Here is a 21,828-nt window from a genome sequence, read left to right as displayed (position 1 = left end):
AAGTCAGCTACATGGTTGTAAAATCAATCCGTTTAAGTTTGGACAAGTTAATAACATGTCCAGGTAATGTGTTCCGAAATGCCTTTAGCTGCAGTTAGGTTGTTAAAGACAACGTTGAAACATGGAGAGTAGTATGCGCTAAACGATCAACACGTCTCATTAGCATCAACATACGTGCCTTTACTTAACCGTTTCCACCTTCAGTAATTAAAGTTATCAATTTTATCTTAAAAAAATCTCACTTCTCACTCACTAGTTGCAGCTTCCCAAGACCAAATTTCTGCCATGGGACAAGGCGAAGATTCGAAGACTAAAAATGAATCCAACGTTCAAGTTCAGGTACTTGTCACCCTTTTTTTACTTTTGTTCTTATGTAGTTTATTAATTTTTCTGTAATTAATGCCTGTAGGAAAGAGGGGAAATATTCTTCTTTTATCGACCAAAAGTCGGCAAACAAGCAGCACATGGCTTCGACGATGTCCAACGTTTATACATAGTTCTCCGTCCAGAGTCCGGGGAGCATTCTGTTGAAGTTAAACAAGACCCTCATTCCGGCAAGGAAGGTGAAGAACTTGGTTCTCACATGGAACCCAACCGTGATATTTCTTCCGATAAGGAACATTCTGGCGGTGAGGGAGGATATGGGACAGAAGAAGTTAATATTGAGAAGGAGCCTTTGCTCCGGTTTATTGTAATGGGTCGGAAAAGTCTCCCGGATCCTAGCAAGAAAACAGGGCATCGTCCATATTGGGGTTTTGTGGAAATGGTGACTACGAAAATCGACGATGTAAAAGCAGCTCTCAAAGGGCAAGAATACGACACGGCAACTAGAGGGCACCGTGTAGTTGCTCCAGCTAGAGCTGTAGGAGAAGGAATTTATCGAATTTTGAGGCATAATCCGAAGAAGAAAATGCATACCCATTTGGTTTACAAGCTTGAATTTCCAGCAGAGGATGAGAAAAATGAACCTCAGGAGGAATTGAACATAAAAAGAGAAGGGTCATTTCTGATTCAGATTAAGAACCCGGAGCAACGTGGAAGTGGATCGCAGTTTAGGGGGCTTCAGAAAAAGAGGAAGGCTACATTTCCAGCTCACTTGCAAGGTGAATTTGGGCAGCTGAGGTACCATCCGGCAGACCCACCGGATTTTTTGAACTATGAAGGGTGTGAATTTCTGCTGATATCTGCTTCTGATGATATAGAAGAGGAATTGGGGTTGGAATTGAAGACGGAAACTGAAGCAGAACATGATCCGTCTTGTTCGGATTTAGTGAGGACTTTTGGTGAAACTGCTCCAATTCGCGCTCTTCTTAGAGGCACTTGGGTTTGAACTTGGTTTGTAGGATTAGTATTAATTATGTAGATGTAGAAGTGCACTCTGTAAATGGTAAGACTTGTGTAATTAGCAACACTTCTCTTGATCTTTAATTTTGTTTTGCTGTAAATTAGGATGTTTAACAAGTTAATTCCACGCAAATACTAGTCTGTCTGGCTTGATTTGCAATGCTATGTTCTCCAGTAGTTATGTTACACTACTCGCATACGTAATTGTGTGACTATAAATTATTTCATTCAGAGGTCATAAGGAATTAGATGACACGGTTAAAAAAGTTGGGCAAAGCCTGAAACTGAAACTAAGAGGAAACTGCAAACACATTGCAGAGAAAGGGAAGACGGTTTTAGTCACAGCTGTATTTGACATAACTTGTGAGATGTGTAAAAGGTTATCAAACTACCTTTGTAGCATAAACCGACAAACCTTTTTTAGTACATTACCGTGCAAACTTCGTACCACAATCACCAAAACAGGCACAACATATGGAGTGTAGAGGAAAATGACACCAAGCATCTAACTAAATTAATGGTTCTAAGCATCTAAAAGTGATATTTCTGTTACAATATTAGTTATAATGTTATTGTACAGCGAACAAGAAAGAAAACTCTCATCGAATTTCCCCCACCATTTCTCATAGGTGAATGTAGAAATGCCAAAAAAAATGACTACTCAATCTACATAATTTTCTCACTTCTGATTAGCCCCACTTTGGATAAACAAACTGCATCACAGTTGCCAAAATTTTCCACGGGAAACACAACTCCTTTGCTTCCATCATGGAGTGGATTCAGAGTTAACTATCAGCTTGCAACACCAAACTCCAAGCAACAGATCTTAGGGTAAGACATCAGAAGTCATCTGCACCTTCATCTTTCATCACTGAATTAGGACCATCATCGAATCCAGGACCCGGGGCAAGCTCATTGAGATCAAGAAAGCGCCTTTTCCCTCCACTTTCAACATCATCTTGCTCTTGATCTGGACTGCTTGTTCTCTTTGGTACATCATTTTGATCAACTGTTGCCATCTCAGAAGGCACATCATCAACCGGTTGCTCAACTTTCATCTCCTCATTGTCATTGTTTTCCTCTGTGTCATCACTTCCCATTGAGAACTCTGCATTATCACTTGCATCATAATGCTCTTCGGATCCATTTGACTTCTCAGGTTTCATTGACTCGGTCTCTGATTCTGACATCTCTAAATTGCTATAGTTGATGCGGTTTCTGGTTGCCCTGTTACTGCGTCTTAAACCTGACTGAAGGTTGCCCACTGACCTCAACTTGGTTTCTCTTCTTGTGCGGCCCGGCAGTTTCTTAAATCTCCGACTCCGAGGCTCATCGCTCTCCTCACTAGCGCTTGGGGAATCTTCATCTTCATATTCCTCTTCTTCATCTTCAGGATTTTCTTCATCCCAATGGTACTCATCATCTCCTTCCGAGCTACTTGACATCTTCCGCTGTTTCCGTTTCCTTAAATATTCTTCATCATAAACCGCTTCACCCATTATATCATCATCACTATCAAAATCTGCCTCATTTTCAGATAATTCTTCAATAAACTCTGATGCAGAATAGCGTTGGGGTCTCTGCCTCCTACGGTTGCTACATGTAAGAAGAGTACCAGTTAGTCATTGAAGGAAAGACCCAAAGAGATCTCAAAACACATGGAGCAAATACCTTCGATCTAATTGTTCATCGTGATGGTCTTCATCATATTCATCATATTCAGGGGATTTAGGAGAACGCACTCTGAAAGACACATGTTGTGACAAGTGTGGAGGACTACCCAATCTACCATTTGTAGAAGTTTCATGCCTTGTAGCAGGATCTCTCCTCAAAGTAGGTTCTGCAGATGGTTGACCATTCCTGAAGTGAGACAGGAAAGAACATGTCAGCATATTACAAAAGACACAGACAGGGAGAGACTAGCCAATAGAAAATCATTCTTACTTGGTTATCTTGATAGCCTCATTAATTGACCGATCATAATCATCTGCATAGTAACCAATGTCCAATTAGACACCAAATACTTAACCACCACAAAAGCAGGACCAAGTAAAATGCACTTACCAAATGTGTAGGTCACAGGCTTCCTATCCCGCAAGGAACGTCCACCAGAAAGACCATCCATATTTAGCATGTTATCAAGCATCAATGCCTGTCTATGTTGTTTCTTCAGCAATTTCTCTTTTCTCTGCACAAAACACAATCTTAGAACAGTCCCATAATATGAAGTCAAAAAACAGAACTCAGAGCTCGGGACAATGAATCGTAGATTACCTTGTGGACCCTCTCAACCTCAGCAAGCATGTCATTTTTCAACTTCTTTCCAACAGAAGCCTCTGTTCTATTTTTACTCGAGAACAGCTTCTCCTATAGTCATAGAGGACGTACTTCATAATGAGGTAATAGTGTTGGTAGGAAACAAAAAGAGAAAGGAAATAGGGTTACAGAAGCCAAATAGTTGGGTCATCAAATAGTGTTAAGGGGAAAGTGATGATATTAAGCTGGGACTGCTGTCCTCAAATTAAAGGTGATGGTTACTTCCCAAATTGCTTCGTTTTAGTAGGGAGTGGAAAGCTTTACATATGGAAATGCAAGGTCATCTGGAAATCTTACTGATTCAAATCAAACCAATTCAGCAATGAAAACACAGAAACGTCATGCCAACTATAAAACTACTTCCGATTTCACTTATCAGCATCTTACCAGATTTAACACAATGGTGTGTTGTGTGTGTGTGTTGCACAATAAACACGTATACACATACCCACACTTGGCTAATTTACTTCAAATTTAAGTTGCTATCACCAAATACTTTTCCGTTCTGCTGAGGTCCAAAGTGTTGTCAATTAATGACAACAAAAATTGATCCCCACAAGATCAGGAAGGCGAACGATGAAATTAAGAAAATGAAAGAGAGACTATTGGTTAAAAGCTCATTAGTGAACTTGGATTTATATTCTAATTTCTTTAAAAGAGAGCACTAAATTTCACTCTGACTTACAGGCAAAACCCTCAAAAGCTTTGTCATGGAAACAGAACCCATCTTGGAACCAATAAGGATTGGTATACCAATTTTTGCGAACACAAATAAAAAACAGTATAACTAGTGCATTGCAGAGAAATCCCTCAAATACATTGCCAAGAAAATAGAGCCCATGTCAGCATACAATCCATGGTCTCCCTCATCCCCATATTTCCTTAGCAAGCCATAAAACAACAATCAAACAGTGTTACTGCCACTATCTATTTCACTCACTCTTTGTTGTACTGCTTAAACACAATTTACAATTTGATTACACAGAAGATTCAGGTTAAAATCTTAAAGTAGCATTCAAGTATCATAGTCAGCGCCTCACCAACCTTTCAGCAATAATCCAATATCACCACCAGTGGACATCAGATAGCATGCGGCAAGATAACATTAATGGATGCATATGGTTTTCATCAAGTCCAATTGTTACTTAAGAGCAAGAAATGTTTACAAGTATGATGACAACTCACAATAGAACAGAAGTTAAAGCAAGAGAAAAAATTTATGGTTCTAACTGTAAGAATTAAGGTTGCATGTCATCTGCACCGTCAAGATAAAAATAGTAAAGACACACAACTTCATTTCTCATCTTTTGGGTAGGAGAGTATAACCAATGATTTCCCCAGCAAGAAACATGCAACCTTGAGGACTCAAAAGCACAATGTTAATGACAAGGATATAAAAGAGCAAACCCTCAATCCCTCATATAGAACTATAGAAGAGCGTGGCCTATTTTCTACTTTTCATGGTTCAAAAGGTTCAACCGTTTGTAGGCTTATCCAGAATTCATTGTTCAAGATACCTGCACAATAGGTTTGAACTTCAGATTCCCCTTCTGTGTAGGTTGTAAACCAGTTGATGGATATCCTTCAGGGGAAATATCCCTTTTAATTCTGAACCACCAGTTGATGTCTCCTTTCTAATTCCGAATTAAATTTTGCAGCAGATACAGAGCTCAATGCAGAATAGAGAATGAGCAAGCAAGCAGTCTGTGTTCTTATGACATTTCCTCAATGCAAGTAACTAATGAAGAACCTCCATTCTTCTAAAAAAAAGGGTGGGCAACCTATTTTAGAAGAAAGAGTTTTGACTGGAAAGAAAGAGAGAGAGAAAGTGGGGCACCTCAATCTTTTCTTTGCTTGCTGACACTCTGTTGCGGACTGCACAAAGCAGTCAAGGTACTGTTAAGTCATTCTATCAGATCTTATCAATTGCTACACAAATTTCACAATGGGCTTGGAAATGATTTTGGAGACTACAGACCATAAAAGGTGGCCTTTTCTTCTTGGGTTATGGGTGCATGAAGTCTGCATGACTCAAACATAATTGGTAGAAAAGAGACAGATGTACAGCAAATCTGTGCAGAAGGAATTAAAGACAATAATCATCTCTATTTGCACTGTTCATTTGGTACCTAATTGTGGAAACTGTTCATAAACTTCTTCTGATGTTAAATAGGTTATGGCTTTGATAATAGCTCGCTATAGGGAGGAAGTTTGTACATGATACCCGCTTCGTAATGTGCAGTACTATCTCAATGCTTGCACTTGCACCTCCACCCCCACCCCCAGATAAGTCCATTCAAGACAAAAGGTCTTGCAACTAGAATCTACATTTTTTCCTCTCTTCTCATTAATCTACATAATAAATGCTAATAGCTTATCCACCACTTACTAATGTTGTCTCAAATAATACCACAATCATTTCTTTTCCAGTGGGTTGGAGAAAGTTCAACAGGTATGCACTGTTATGCAGCTCTCCAGGTAAAAACACACTTACTGGACACACAAGGAAAAAAAAACTTTCTGAACTTGATAAAAGATTAAAACTCAAAAGTTACTTCTTCAAACAGACTTCTTTGTCATCACAAACCTCTATGTCCTACGCATGCAACGGCACAGCACAACAAATACTCAAAAACATTGGCAGATAAATAAAAGCTAGAGTTTTTCATTGTTCTACTTGATTGTGTCTAAACTAGCACAAAGATAATCAGGCAATTAGTTACTTTAAGACAATCAAGTGAGAGATCAACCAGAGTCTGTAACTCTGTATATCATCTTATTTACAAATTTCTACCTGCCTCAATTAGCATTTCCTTCCAAGTATCAGCTAAAACTGCCCACGATGTGAAGTTAGACACTTAATTATTCAGACTGCAATTATCATAGAAGAAATGCCTTTTGACCGAGATTTAAGTAGACTAGATATCAACCCAGTTAATAAAAGAAAATAAGTTAATAACCAACCAACCACATTTCCATATAAAGATATTTTTTTAAAAATAGGAAAGAAATATACTTGCTTAGAGTAGATTACGAGACCACAAAAGATGACTTCCCATGAATGTGACTGCTTTTTCTTTGAAATGCATTTTGCACTAGACACTAAACGGAGAAAAATCAGCCGTACCGAACCTAGTTGGGTTTGGATAAGATTACACTTTCTCAAAACCAAAGATTGAAAAAATCATGTTATTTCTAAAACCAAACCGGTAACTGAATACACACCCCTACTAATACCTACTGTGTGTAGTATCTAATTATTGGTTGAATTTTCCCCTTTTCCTATTGTATCCTTGGGGGTCATTTGGTTTGAAACCAGGTTATCCTGGGATTATAACCAAGATTATATATCTCACCCTCTAGATGGCATAGATATCATATAAGTGGTTTTACCTAATACCCTCAACCAAACATAGGGTTGATTTAATCCAAAATTTCATACCAGGAAAACTGACTTAATTCCTCCAACCAAACGGCCCTACATTCTCATCTTTTGAATAGAAATCCTTATTTCTTATTAACCAGCACTTCACCTGACTTCTATTTTTGAAAAAATATCTAGTTGTGGACTGGTAATCTAGGTTACTGACAATACACAAGGCAAAAGGCAAGCCTTAACAAATAGAGAGGAAAAAATGAAATTAGAAGTTGTATACAGTAAAATTATTGAAAAACCAATTACTAACGATGCAAGGATTTTCCAATGATCTTTCCACAATTCCATTCTGCAAACTAAAACATAATGGATAGAATATAAGTGATTGACCATATTAAGAACTTACAGAAACATCCTGGAATTCGTCCAAGTTAGTTGCAACAGTTTCCCACTGATAACATGAGTTAGGTATTTGCGGTACAGTCTTTCCCTTTCCTTTCTTGATTTCGATCTTTCTAATCTCTCGGTAGAGTCGATGCCCAATTATGGGATCATTCTCATACCTGCAAATGAAGTAAAAAAACAAACAGACTTTAGCAATGAACATTGACCGTGAGAAAATACTATTCTGCATCAAGTGCTGAGAGAACTTGTAAAAATCACTATTCAAAGTAATCAAAACCGAAAAGCAGCAAAAGCGCCATCACAAAGCACCCATTGAGATTGAAGTGTGGGCTTCAGCAAATAAAAGTGCCAATGAAGAAAAAATAGAAGATAAGAAATGTTATGCAAGAAAATGTAAATATAAACACAAAAATGTATTATTTGGACAGAAGACTGGAAACACTATAATTAAGCTATAGTGTGCCCTTAATGACAACTCATAGGTGAAGGTGTGCAACTGTGCATGCCTTGGCACCTTGATGCCTACACTAAAGTGCAAATTAAGGGAGGTGAAGCGCACAACTGAACTTCACTGAGCTTCAGGGCTTAAGCGCACCAACAGCACTGTCGCTATTATGCACAATATCTAAGAGAAATGAAATTATTGGAAGCGAAGTTACTCTTACCAGTAAGAAATTCCATGAGAATCACCACCAATACGTTCTTTTCGGAATAGTGATAGGTGAACACCTTGTTTCAAGTTTTCGTCAATGTAGTTACGAATATCTTCTTGCTGCACAATAAACAACCATATTGGGACCTCAAGTGACACATTTTAAAATTAAAAAGTTTCAGCAAGTACACATAAAATCAAGAGTAGGCTATGTATATTTGTATATCATCAGAGTACGAGGCGATCAAGAAAAGTTTGAAGGACTACTCTGCCTATCTTTATTTATTTTTTTGAGTAAGGCCTCACCACATCTGTATTTATAATAATATATTAGAAAGAACCATCTCATAAAATTCCAGCAAATCCTTGATTTTTGAGAAAAAATATTTTTGTACTTCTCTTCTTACCCTTATGGATGGAAGAAAATTACATGTGGTAGACCTATCTCTATCATTTAGGTTCGATGATGTGGTGCATTTAGAAGATCCCAAAACCAGACATTTGAATCTCCTAAAAGAGTACTTGGACCAAAGTATGAAAAATAAATTATAGATTATACTAACAATCACCCAGTTTATCCCTTTTGACAATTTGAATTGCCTTCTTCTCTTCCTTCTCTTAATTTGAATATAATGCTCTACAAATCCACTTAGCTAATAGTACAGACGTTTGTATGATACTATGATGCAGGAAAGTGCGGTACTGCGGTTAAGTTTTTTCCCCCTTTTTTATATGTGTCCTTTTGTTGAGAAGCAAGCAAGGCCCCGTACAGGGGAACTAAACCTAATTCTAGAAAAGACGTAACATAATTCAGACACATCTAGTAAATGGAGAACTTCACCACAAGAAACAGGTTAATGATAGATTTCCAAAACTACTATACCTTTCATTTTATGAGATGTTCCAAATGTGTGAGACAACTACATCCTCGATCAACAATGGCAGTCCAATTTCACTTATCAAGAGCCAAACAGAATTAATCTCTGCCTGTGGTAAACTTGTTTTTTTGGAAAATTGCAATGAAAAAGATTGCACATTCATTTAGTTTCTAAGTGTCTGAATCAATAACGAAGTAAGTCTGATTTACCTCTGATAACTCAGATAGATATTTTCCTTTTTAAAATATCTTTTCTGGATAAGTTCCTAGAGAACTAAGTCTAAGGACAACCCTAGTACAACTCTAGCATCTTTTCTGAGTATAATACTTTTGACTACCTCAACTCTAACCAAGTCAAACTGAACCAATGAGAATGTGACAAAGATGGTTAAAGAAATCATTAGCCTTCAAGAATCATTGATAACCCAAGTGAGCTAGGAACTAACGTAAGTACAAAACAGATACCAGGAATAATGGTAAAAAAGATTAAGATTTGAAATACCTCAACACGAATATCACACAATGCTTTCAAAATCACCACGCGGACTGCAGGATCTAGTGCACTATATGCTTCAATTTCAGCCCTGTAAATTCGAAGGGACTTTGTTAACATACACAAACTTTTTTTTTGACAAGTACATACGCAAACTATAAGCACTTCAAGAACAAAATCTATGTTACTCACCCTTGTGCTGCAACTATAGGTAGTTCCCCCTCTGCAACCTGCAGCAAGTTATCAGTTAGCTATTAAAGCATATGCACAACAAAAGCTCACTCAATTTGATTAAATGGTAAGTTACCCAATGCCACCAATCTCTTAATTTCCTGCACAAAACAGTAATCCATGTATTGTGTCCAAGTGCCATTCGAGTAACCGGTGGGATTGCCTACAGAGATAGGGGAAAACAGAAATAAGAAAACAAAAAAACTTACAAAAGGTAGAATTCAATGTAAGTGTATTTAAGCAAAAAGTTACGACAATGTACTAGGAATGAAAATGTATATATACAGGTATGTTGTATCATTGGTGGTTAAAATCATTGAAACATCTTTCCTTTTATGGAGTTTTTTTCACTGAAATATTGGAAGCACAACTTTAAATATAAAGCTCAAGGAGAAACAAATTATGTCCCAGAGTAGCCTCCCCATAGAACATAAAAGCTAGCTAAAGGAATGGCCAAGAAAACAGTCCTCTTAACCAGTAAAATAATCTTAAGGTGAGGCTCAAGGACAACGAGAATGGGGAGAAATTATGGAGGCAAAGATTGAGTGCCTAGTAAAAATGGCAGATTAGAATCCAGAGTTCTCTAATCTGTAACGCATGGGATGAATTTGCAGTTAACTTTAAATTAAAACTTCTCTAATCTGTCAAGCATGGGATGATTTTTCTGATCTGTCGAGCATGTTCACCCCAAACGCAAGCCCATCTTTCTTTTGGTTTGTTCCTCCAATGAGTGTCATATTTACTTGGGATAAAAATAGGAATACCTCCTTCGAGCACTTCCTCTGTCACACATGAAAATCTACACCAAAACCCCTGAAACACCACACCACCTTCCTCAAAAGAGTTAAGTTTAACCTGACTAAACATGGAACAGGGACAATGACCAACTATATGCACACAAGACATCATTTCTCCATTACTATTTACTAGTAGCACCAAACATGACTGTTCCTCTTTGGTAATGTCAAAATCAGCAGGATGTATGCCATCTCAAAAAATGCCACCCTATTTGGTTTCTGACAGCAATATCATACAAAGGTTACAAACCATAAGGCCACTAACGACTCGCATAGTCTACTGAGAAGTAAGGAAGAGATCCAGAGGAGCAAAATACTGCTAATATGACCCTTCGGGGTGGCCCAGTGGTTTGAGCTTGGGACTTCCATGTTGGAGGTCTCAAGTTCGAAACCCCTTGCCAGCGAAAGCAAGGGGTTTGCCTTCTGGGTCGAGCTCGTCGCACCAGGCTTGCCTAGCGCGGGTTACCTCTCCTATGTGGTTTGCGAGCTATTGCATAGGAGCGGGGGTTTTACCCTGTGCGCACCCAAAGGGTAGCGGCTGCGGGTTTCCCTTGACATCAAAAAAAAAAAACACTGCTAATATGTTCCAATCAGACTTGCAGTGTTTAAATGAATAAAACATTAATCACTAGTAATCCGGTATGGACAATCGAACTGATCAAACTGGATGGCACTAATGCTCAAACAAATCATAGTATTGATTACAGATCATCATTGTCTACCTCTACTTAAGATATAACGTCCTCAAACTTCTTTTAATGCCATTTAGGCACCAAGTTCTATCCCTATCATGAAAATTTATAAGTATATTAACTTTCTCCATCTATTTTCTCTCAACCGCATTTGCAACATCTTTGACCATTATAGGCTGAGATTTCTGTATAAAAATTTCAGGAAGGATGACCTGGTAAAAGAGATATCTCTTCACGGTAATCATTTCATGCCTGTCACACTTCTTCCACTAACTTTAAATAAATACAAAACCTTTATCATATAAGGTTAATATTTAATCTGCTCAACACTTATGGTCAATGTCAGTAACATGTCTTAAGAAATACTACTTATTCCGACCCCCTCCCAAATGAATGCATGTTTGTTGGAGCAAAAACATATATCTAAGGATTAGCTCCACAAAGGACACAACTCCTTCACCAGCAAGATATTGAAAACAATGTTTCTCTACCTGATGCTAGTGATTGAACAAAATTCAAACCAAACTGCATATTTTTCAGGGTATAGATGCATTGTTATGCATGCAAATGTCACTTAAAAAGTTAATTCTACATGTTTCTTAGAAAACTTTTTATACAGATTCGAGGACTTAGCACAACGCATAATTGATATCAGAATTTCTCTACTCAAATTGTCCTCAACTCCAAGTGGTTCCACAGCCCTTTTAACAGCATCAAAGGTTAAAAAGGTGGAAACTTGGCAGGCATCCTCACCCCCAATGAAGAAAAAAACATAGGAGAACAGAGAATACTAGTTTTAAAGATGGGGCATAAACTCTTTTCAACTTTCAAGCAGCAGATAATGCAAGTTAAATTCAAAGGTCCATAAATACGAATATAATTACAGTTTGTGAAAGGAATCACCACAGCAAGAAGAACTACAGTCAATTGTGAAGGTACTACACCCAATTTACAGAAAAGCTCAACTTCCACCAAAATCAAATGAAGTTGGACAAATTCACCAACCTTTAGCAATGGCATATGTATATCACCAAGTGTATCATTCGGAGTAATCAATGCTGTTTCAAATTCCTCAGCTGAAAACTCCACTCTAATATTCAACAAAGGCCTAAAAACCTACAACCTCACAAAAATAAGTAAGCATTTATCCCCAAAAATTGCACATGTAACATAAAGTTCCAAACTTGATCAGCTTCAAACATACATTCAAGAAATTCAATATGGAAGCTAACTGCCACATGGACCGTATATTCCACCGAGGCAACTGCGATGGTTCGGGCTCTCCCACAAGCTGTGTGACAATCTTGCCACATTGTTGCCGCGAAGAAGGCGACCCGTTTTCACCTTCCTCTACCTCCTCCTCCTCATCACCTTCTTGGGACTTCTCTTCATCCTCCTCCTCCCTCAACAACCTAGCCGCTAGCCTTTCTTTCCTACCTGCAGTCTTTTTCTTCCTGACCTTAGAAACAGCCTCCGCCTCTGCTGCTGCTGCTGCCTGTAACCTCGCCGCAGCCCTTTTGGTACACTCCCTCGCCGGCCTCTCTCTCCTAACTATATTACTACTACTATTATTAGCATTACTATTACTGTTAAAGTTATTCTGTGAACTTTTCTTCTCCGGTGAATGGGAAGCTTTGTTTTGAGAGTTTTCGTTGTGGGTGTGGTTAGTTTCGTGTTGGATCGGAGAAGAAGAAGAAGAGGGTTGTGGGTCGGACATGATAATGAGGGGATCGGAGAAGGGATTGTCTATGAAGGGTTTACAGGTAGAGATCGTGGGGTTGCATTGAAGAAAAAGAACCCTTTACAGAACAAGTTTGAAGAAGAAAGCTGGGGTTTTTGCTTTGAAATATTATCAAGAACTGCAAAGCTCTTGCCACTGCAACTGTAAAAAGAAAGCATCATCCAAAAAAATGGAACATGGGTAATAATCTTGCAATAATGATGGTGATAATTAGCAAAAAAAGATTCGAGCTTTTTGGTGTGTTTAGTGTTGGTTTTCGAAAGAGAAATTTAGGGAAGACGGAGAAGGGAGAAGAGAATTTAGGGATATCTGAGAAAACTATTTTAAGGGGGTAAAAGGGAAAGAGTGATGAGGGATTGGTGACTGGAATGGTAAATTTAGGTTAAATTGGGACTAGAATTGGTAAATTTGACAACTTTTGGAATTTATTTATATTGTGATTTGTGAATGAAAAACTATGAATCAGGGCATAGAGACAACCTTGGTTAAGACTTAAGGGCAAGGGTTTTCAAGAAGGAAGTATAAAACGACGCCGTCTAAGTACTGTTGATGTATTTATTTTTTTGACAGATAAAAATGTGCCAGGTGCTCAGGTCAACTAGTGAAGAATGGCAAAAAAAAAAATGTAGGATTGTTTCCCTATAATGTTACAAAAGAGGTGGGGGGATAAAAATTCTTGACCACATGAAGATTCCATTGATTATTGTAGAAGCTAGATTATTAGTAATTTAGGCTTGTTCAAAATTAAGATACAACATAAAGTACTTGTTAGCCATACCAAGATTCAACATTTACATGACTAAGGAAAAATAGTTAAACCTTTTTATAACGATGTTATTTATTTGAATATTATATGATATGATATGAAAGTTGATTTTAATGAAGATTAGATAATTATAGTGAACTATTGTTATAAAAAAATGGTTGTTAATAGTTAAAACTGATTGTATAATGATTTTTTAAAATATTCATCGTGACTAATGTTAAGTGATCTATACGCGCTAGTAAATTATGATGATAGATATATTAATAATATTGTATATTTAGAATGTAAAATAAAATTTACAATTAAAAAATGGATAAAATATATCACTTCAAAAATTTGTATTAAAAACACAATACTTGTTGCACCTCATCATATATGTAGTAAAGAACAATAGACAAGATGAGTCTCACATATGTTGGGTGCTTGGATCATTTATCTCTCTCTATGTAGTTTAGGGCAGTTATCACTCTATGAATTAGATTTTTGTAAGAAAATTTGAAGAGTATCTCAAAAGGAAAGCGTCTTGTATAATTATTACAATAAAAGAGATATTTAGTAATAATAAATTATTTTTTTAGAGATAATATTTAAAGTCATTAGTGGCATTTTATCTAGAGTGATGATTATAAATATTCATATTTATCATTGTCGATAATATAATACAACAAAAATTATATTATTATCACAAAATTCTTTATTTATATGTAATGTATAAATTATGAAGAGTACTCTTTAGGGGCTGGCGTACGTGGTATTTTTTCCTGAAGGCAATTGATGAATTTGTCCCTCTATTACACTGAGATATATGTGAGACCTAATTCAAATTTGATTTAACAAAAATCATTGCTATATTTTGAGTCTACAAGACATTATCTAATTAATTTCATTATCCAAAATTAAGTGAGTCATTGGTTCAAAATCATAATCATTGTCTCCTAATGACTAGTGAACGATTATTTGGTTTTTTCTATAATGGTCAGATTTTTTTTCTGTTTATCTATATTCTTTCTTTATGAGCAAATGAACCAATTAAGATTTTGTAAAACTATTTGATAAAAGTTCTACTTTTTATATGAGAAATCTTTATTAATTCTGCTTCTAATTTATAATAGAAAATTTGTTAAATTCTAGTGGAGTCACCTATATCGGATAAAATATTTTTAATGACGATAATACAAATATATTTTAAGTAATCAATAATTATTAATGAAGTTACTCTTCGTTCCTCATTTAAAATGGATAGAGTAACCAAAAGAAAAACAAAACCTTAAAGAAAATGATGCACTATATTGCTTGTACATTTGATGATCTTTTAAGGATAAGTTATTTTATATGCTTGCTACATAGTAGAACGTTAGGATTTTGTAATATGAGATTAAACAAATTTTATTATGAATTGTGGAAAGATTATTCTCTTTAATAAAATTAATTAAAAACTGGACATATCTCGCTAATGTTACACTACCTAATTGAGGAATTTTTTATTTTTTTATTAAAAAAATGGTGACGAAATATGTACTTATCATTTTGAAAATGGTTCTAAATTAATTTCCGATGTTATTTCTTCTCTTGATGCATTAGAGTGTGTTTAATTTACTCAATCTTCAAGAAATTGTTTCTCAAAATAGATATGTTCAAATAATTAATAATCTGGTAATTTTAATATATAGCCTGTTTTGTAAATATTCGAGTAGATATACTCATAATCTTTACCATGATTATTAAAATTCATTGACAAGATTTTTGAAATATTTGAGGTGAGACTATGATATTAGATATAGGAAAAATTAGTGGCGGAGCCAAGATTTTTAATAAGGGAGTTTAAAATCTGTAGAAATAGACAGACGAAGTAACCGAATGGGGTTCGACATCTACTATATATACATAAAAAAATATTTTAACTAGGTATAAATATGATAATTTTCCGTCAGATATAAGGTGGCTCCGCCCTTGGGGAAAATTATGCAGAATAACAACCATTTAACATATATTAGGTGTTATAGCTACAGTTTAAGAAAATTGTAATTTACGGCTAAAGTTTCCTCAATTCTTGCTATTCGTCTGATTTGTATAAATCCAGAATTTGTATAATTCGGTTCTTGATTGTATAAATCCAGAATTTGTATAATTCGGTCCTTAATTGTATAAATCCAGAATTTGTATAATTTGGTTCTTGATTGTATAAATCTAGAATTTTGTATATGCTTACCCTAACTATTTTGTGTATTTTTACAAGCGAAATATATAAACAGAGCTTTGAAAAAATCCTAAATATATAAATATAGAATTTATATATACTTACCATATTTGTATATTTGCAAACAAAAATACAAACGGCTGAAATATACAAACCACAACCTTCATAGCATACAAAACTATAACTATGGAGCGCAATTATCAAAACTATAGGCTTAAAGCCTTATTATGTTTGCTATTTCCAAAATTTTCAAAGAGTTAGATGTTGAATTTGTCAAATCTTTCTACATTGTCAACCATTGGGCCGTGGGTCCATTATATTTCTGGGCAGACTTTAGGCTTCAGCTTTCATGGGCCCAATTTCTACTCATCTTTTCGAAAGGACCGGCATAATTGATCAGCCCATCTTTCAATTGGGCCAATCAGGCTCAAGTCTCAACGATCCGAAGAATTAAAAGGAAATCAAAATTTGGTCGAAAAATAGACTATGCTGTAAGAGGTAGATAACCACACAACTTATGTCGAATCAAGCAAAAGTCCTCTTAACTTATATCAAGCGAAACTAGATACAAGTTTTCATTAAATGAACAATAAAGATAAATATTAAAGACCACATCAAAATAGGGCAATCTTTGCTAACACTTGTTTTTATTTTGTCCCTAAAATGTGTATATTTTTCTAAGAATTAAGTCATTTTTACATTTATCAACACCTTGGACAGTTGGACCTATACTCTACCAAAATACTAGTACTAGTAAGTATGGATTTATTTTATTGTCAGTAGTAATAAATTAAGTGACAATCCTCATAAATTATTGACCACCATTTGCATATATTACATCCAATTGCCAAAAAAAATCCAGAAACAATACTCATGCAATGAACCAAAAGAAAGCAAAAAGAGCAATTGTATATAATACTTAAACTAATTAAGCGGCCTATTTTGTGTTCCTCTATACACATAAAATAGCTTAAGCAGCATCCATTATATTATCAACTGATGACCATCAACCAAAAGGACAATAGTAGTAGTACTAAATTCTTGTATGAACCTGTAAACATGACTGCTGCTGAAGGAGGGGAAGTACCAGGAGCTGCTGGAGTAGCAATATCAGTAGCATTTTCCTTAGAACAAGTGTATTTGCATCGACTGGGACGAACAACCCTGTATACACCACTGCTTGCTAGGAGAAATACATCCTTATTATTATCCTCACCATATGAGAAAATGTATCCCAAAGCTGGAACTGTGCTTCCTGGAACTAATTCACAGTTTATAGGGGAATTTCCAGCACAAGTGAATGGAATTTCGGTCGTGTTAAATGTTCCACTGTCCTCAGGGGTTTCAGTGCCTGCCCACATAGCACCTGCATATAAATCTGCATACAGATACCTGTAATAGTTCTATGTTAGTTACCATAAAGTTATATAATCCAACACTTGGAGAAGAATTGAATTAGTAGACATACTTTCCAGACATGCAGGGATCGGTCGTGGACCTATAGAAGTATCCACCAGTGATTGAGGCTGAACCTTCAGCCTTATTTATATCAGAGTGATTATAACCCATGACTGGGAAAATTGGGTTTATAGATGTATTTTTTGAAGGAGTGAATAGTCTGTCACCCTCGTACATACGCCAACCGTAGTTTCCTCCCTTGGTGATCAAATCCACCTCTTCATAATGATCCTATGGGATAATAAATGCATTGTGTCAAAGCCAGAACAATTAAATGACCTTATGGAGTGATGAAATGTATGGATTCTTGGTGTAAATTTTGTATGGAGCTTGAAAGTGGACAGATAAGATTCCAGAAGCATATTTGTTACCTGTTAAACAAAAATGTTTTATGAGAACTGCTTGGAGAGTAAATTTCTTGAACATTACCTGGCCTACATCTGCACACATGAAGTAAGATGGCCTTGCAGAATCGAAGCTACAGCGCCAAGGATTTCGCATTCCTAGTGCCCATATTTCTGGCTGCAACTCTTTATCTTCAATATAAGGATTATCCTTTGGAATGGTGTAGTTTCCCCATAAAGCAAGCTTGGTAATCTCTGCAGCACCTAAAACAACCACAGATAAAATAAGGGGCAGCTCAGTTGAACAAAGAATGCTTCATTTCCATCCTAGAACACGTTACTCTCAAATAATTTGACACTACATGAGGATCAACAGATGAAGGTTTTGGCAAGAAATGCATGGTAGCTGCAAAAATAGGCAGAACAAAAAGGCTGACAGACACGGAACAAGAAGAAAACTTTTTACAACACGAATTATGGTAGTTTAGAGTAGTGGCAAGACCATCAAAGTAAGCATAGACAAATGGATATAAGAACTACTGTAAATTGATATAAGAGTACTTTTTCAAGAAACTTGAAGACAACTTACTTGGTGTGCTATCGACATCAAGTCTCATAATCTTTCCAAGCAATGACTTCTTGTTTTGGGAAAAATTGTAAGGATCTCCAATACCCCCACCATCTCCCATCATGAAATACAAATATCCATCGCTAGGTCCAAAAAGAATCTGGCCTCCATGATGAGAGGTAAAAGGAAGGCCCATGGTGAATATTCTTCTGACTTCTATGGGGCTGGCAGAGTTTGCCTGGAAATGATCAAATAAATCACTATTATTCAGAGTCAAATAACAATGGGAAAAGTAAACTCCTTTTAGACTGAAAATTACCTCTGATGGTTGGTTTGCTGTTCCATTGACAGTAAATTCTGCTATAACTGTTTGATATTGGCATGGCCGGGTACCACTATCACTAGGTAGTTTTGATGGATCACAATCCACATCCGAGTTACAAGAGCATCTTCCTGAACATCCAGCCCATGATTGCTTATCGCAATTGAACGAAGCAAAGAAACGACCATTTTGTGAGAACTTTGGATGAAATGCAATCCCCATCATACCAAATTGAGTGTCAAAATGAACTTCATCAGTCAGATCCAGAAAAGGATTGGACTCATCAAGCTCTAATACCTTTCCAGAGTCAACTTCTGGAATGGTAGCCAACCATATTTTCCCTTGCTGACTCGAGAAAAAGGCACGATTAGAACCATCAGGATGAGCAGCCATATTGAGATAACTACCATTTCCTATCTTCTCAAGGCACAAACCGCCTGGAGGACTTAAAGGTTCAGTGGTATTTAAGGCAACAGGTTCTCCAGCAAAGCATACTGATTCATCACCCGAAGCTCCTCCAAATGCATTACAGAAATCGTCTTGTGATTGCCAGAGATCCGTCAACTTGGTGGAATTGGACTTTACAGGTGTTGGAGCTCGACCTTTCAAGGAAGCAGCAAAGGGAGAATTCACGATGGACACATTTTGACATGTAGTCCAAACTTTAGAGCAAAAGTTATTCGTAGCTTGGCTAGATTGCGTAAAATTTGCTGAAGTTGTGGAGTTGCACAGTATTGGAATCTGTCTAGGAGCAGAACTAGTACTAAAGAGATCTGCTGAAAACTGATCACATTTCTGCAGAAGGTGAAAATACAGAAATTCATGCCTCAAGATCCAATAGAGAAGGTAGATGCAAATTTGTAAACTGATAATTTGGACTGCGAATCCTTCAGTAATATTTCTAATCCTACCGTCTTCCTTAACCAGTTACATGAAGTACGAGTCTTAAAAAACGGAAGTTCATAGCTTCCAAATAAATCAGTACAAAGTATCTCAGAGAGCCATCTTGATACAGATTTGTCTCTTGACCACAGAAAACCAGGAGTTTTTAAATAGGATGAATTTCTGGTTTTATATAAAACAGGCAATAAAAAAATTGGTAGTCTAACTGATAAGATAAAGAATAGATCCTTAATACAAAATGGCTATCTTAAAACACATATATTCATGCTGCAAGACTAGGAAAATAGGACATGAATATGTTCCTTACTATATATTGCAACTAAGGTATTAGTAATTAGGACCTTAGAAGCTTGTAAAAGCAGCATGAGTCTTATATTTATATTAATGCAATTCCAGTTTATTAAATTTTGCTGTATCTACAAATACATTGTTCCACACTTATGAAGGGATTTAATCGACTGAAGGCAGTTATATGTTGATGATTACTCAAAACAAGTGGTTCCATTTAGCAAGAATATAAAAATTTACACATCAAGGATCGTCTTACCGCACATACGATAGACTTTACAAGAGAAGCACAACCAGAATCAGAAATGTTCATAGCATCATATTGGTTCTTCAATTGCTTATCATCACCAGAGTTGCAGCATGATGTTCCATTGTAAGGACAGAATGTAAGTGGAGTCTTTTGAGGCAGAGGAGCCCCTGTAAAGCATCAAGAAAATTGAAATTAGAACAAGAACATATAACTACAAAATGAGAAAATCTTGAACAACACCAAAAAAAACTTACTTGAATCAGTACACAAAGGAAGTGAAACAGAAGGACAAAGAATCAACAGAAAGTTCAACAGAAAGATGATGAAGAAATAACTGCTTCCCATGACTACAAACTGAGAAAACAAAGTCAACAGCAACAAAAAAAAAGAGCTTTTTGCTACATATCAGGTTCTTTTCAAAATTTCTTAACAGCAAACAGATTGATTAAATAGAGACAAATATTACACATATAATACTATTATCTAATAGACTATATTCTTTTTCTTGCTTTAAATTTCAAAGACATGGTTCCTGCTGCCAACTCCCTCAATTATTGGTCAAACCTTCTAATTAAAAACATCTCTACAACATATTTTCTCTCAATTTTGTGTGAGTCTGTCTTTTTCTCTTTTGCTAGGGGATTTTGACATTTTCTTTTTTCTACTGAATATTAAGGCCCCAACTGATCTGTCTAAACAGTTGACTTTTTAAGATAGTGAAGCCTTGGCATAAATACATCTAGTAGTAGATCATACTGGGTGGTTGAGCAGAAAAAAGAAGCACCTTTAATTGGAGAAAACCAGGCTGGATGGATCTTGGTTGGTTTGGCTTCATGTCTTCTGTGCCCACATTAAATGAAACCATTTGCACTTTTGTCTCAGTTTCACGGTCGTTTATATTTTCGTATCATAATATTCCACAGGTTATGTTTAGACATGACTTCAACTTCTAAAGATCTTCTAATTGTTAACTAAAACTAAAGATAAACCCAAGAAAGGCAAAACTTGCAATTAATGACCCATAAGCTCAAAATATGCTTTAAAAGCGATATTTATATCAAATCAATGAATCAGTTATGATTTTTCCATGCAAATTTATCACTAAATCATGATTAAGTAGTATATATTCTGACTTTTTACTTTATATTTGAGTCACCTAAATTAAGTTTAAGCATCAGGTAAATATTTTTCACGGAATATAATCAAATCTTGTAACCAAAAATACAGATCCCTAGAACAACGGTCTTATATGAGTAGGTCCATTTGGGAAATATATTATAGGAAACCCCATAAAAGACACCAGCAAAGATGGTCATTTATTTATTAATATACTAAATAAAGAAATAGAGTGAAAAAGAAACGTACAGTGCTGTACTTCTAGATAAAGGTACTCCTAGATAAGTATATTGACATAGTATAAGCTTTTTTTTTTTTTTTTTTTTTAAATCCAGCATAACCCGTCGTGCCTATAACCTCTGTTTACAGCTGATGTCCTTTAAGTGAACACTTTATGCGCACGGGTAAACCTCCCATATGTGACACTCACTCGATAGACTTCATTCAGAAGACATTGATGGGAGATCCAGAGTCATCCGTATGGATAACCATCGTCTAAACCTAAAAAAGAAGTTTTTTTGCTAAAAAACAATGTCCAAATGTGTACTTTTGACTACAAAATTCTGCGAAGTGGTGAGAACTGAAACTGGAAAAGAAGCACAAATATATTCCTGCTATTATTTTTTTAAACATGACAATTAAATAAAAAGAAAAGAGTATAAATTGTACTCAATCTAGGAAATATGAGTACA

The 21,828-nt window shown here is 36.0% G+C and overlaps 3 protein-coding genes across 3 annotated transcripts; 1 reads left to right on the top strand and 2 right to left on the bottom strand.

The window, feature by feature from the left end:
• The first annotated feature begins 237 nt into the window (after nucleotides 1–237).
• LOC125831255 (uncharacterized) lies at nucleotides 238–1,342 on the top strand. The gene is made up of 2 exons (XM_049510451.1): nucleotides 238–339; nucleotides 410–1,342. The coding sequence occupies exons 1-2, from the start codon at nucleotides 286–288 to the stop codon at nucleotides 1,328–1,330; spliced, it is 975 nt and encodes a 324-aa protein (XP_049366408.1). The 5' UTR covers nucleotides 238–285; the 3' UTR covers nucleotides 1,331–1,342.
• Nucleotides 1,343–1,825: 483 nt separating this feature from the next.
• Nucleotides 1,826–13,342, bottom strand: LOC125830899 (DDT domain-containing protein DDR4). Its single transcript, XM_049510078.1, has 12 exons — nucleotides 12,388–13,342; nucleotides 12,189–12,299; nucleotides 9,771–9,857; nucleotides 9,656–9,693; nucleotides 9,473–9,554; nucleotides 8,107–8,213; nucleotides 7,443–7,599; nucleotides 3,619–3,711; nucleotides 3,409–3,532; nucleotides 3,289–3,331; nucleotides 3,016–3,204; nucleotides 1,826–2,940 (listed from the first exon to the last, which is right to left on the bottom strand). The coding sequence occupies exons 1-12, from the start codon at nucleotides 12,898–12,900 to the stop codon at nucleotides 2,184–2,186; spliced, it is 2,301 nt and encodes a 766-aa protein (XP_049366035.1). The 5' UTR covers nucleotides 12,901–13,342; the 3' UTR covers nucleotides 1,826–2,183.
• A 3,431-nt stretch (nucleotides 13,343–16,773) lies between these two features.
• LOC125831404 (HIPL1 protein-like) lies at nucleotides 16,774–20,736 on the bottom strand. Its single transcript, XM_049510609.1, has 7 exons — nucleotides 20,275–20,736; nucleotides 20,030–20,187; nucleotides 18,577–19,374; nucleotides 18,279–18,495; nucleotides 17,775–17,953; nucleotides 17,356–17,576; nucleotides 16,774–17,279 (listed from the first exon to the last, which is right to left on the bottom strand). The coding sequence occupies exons 1-7, from the start codon at nucleotides 20,363–20,365 to the stop codon at nucleotides 16,880–16,882; spliced, it is 2,064 nt and encodes a 687-aa protein (XP_049366566.1). The 5' UTR covers nucleotides 20,366–20,736; the 3' UTR covers nucleotides 16,774–16,879.
• Between the last annotated feature and the right edge of the window lie 1,092 nt (nucleotides 20,737–21,828).

The sequence above is a fragment of the Solanum verrucosum genome, unplaced genomic scaffold (assembly GCF_900185275.1).
Source record: "Solanum verrucosum unplaced genomic scaffold, falcon-dt-bn FXZP01000049.1, whole genome shotgun sequence".
Taxonomy (NCBI): Eukaryota; Viridiplantae; Streptophyta; class Magnoliopsida; order Solanales; family Solanaceae; genus Solanum; species Solanum verrucosum.
This window is presented reverse-complemented; position numbering and strand designations above follow the sequence as displayed.

Coding starts and splice junctions, on each gene's coding strand:
- LOC125831404 (XM_049510609.1), bottom strand. CDS start 20,365: ATGGGAAGCAGTTATTTCTTCATCATCTTTCTGTTGAACTTTCTGTTG. Junction 19,375..20,029: donor TAAAGTCTATCGTATGTGCG/GTAAGACGATCC, acceptor CACCTTCTGCAG/AAATGTGATCAGTTTTCAGC. Junction 18,496..18,576: donor CAGCAAACCAACCATCAGAG/GTAATTTTCAGT, acceptor GATCATTTCCAG/GCAAACTCTGCCAGCCCCAT.
- LOC125830899 (XM_049510078.1), bottom strand. CDS start 12,900: ATGTCCGACCCACAACCCTCTTCTTCTTCTTCTCCGATCCAACACGAA. Junction 9,694..9,770: donor TAAGAGATTGGTGGCATTGG/GTAACTTACCAT, acceptor AACTTGCTGCAG/GTTGCAGAGGGGGAACTACC. Junction 8,214..9,472: donor TGTGTGATATTCGTGTTGAG/GTATTTCAAATC, acceptor TTTATTGTGCAG/CAAGAAGATATTCGTAACTA.
- LOC125831255 (XM_049510451.1), top strand. CDS start 286: ATGGGACAAGGCGAAGATTCGAAGACTAAAAATGAATCCAACGTTCAA. Junction 340..409: donor AATCCAACGTTCAAGTTCAG/GTACTTGTCACC, acceptor TAATGCCTGTAG/GAAAGAGGGGAAATATTCTT.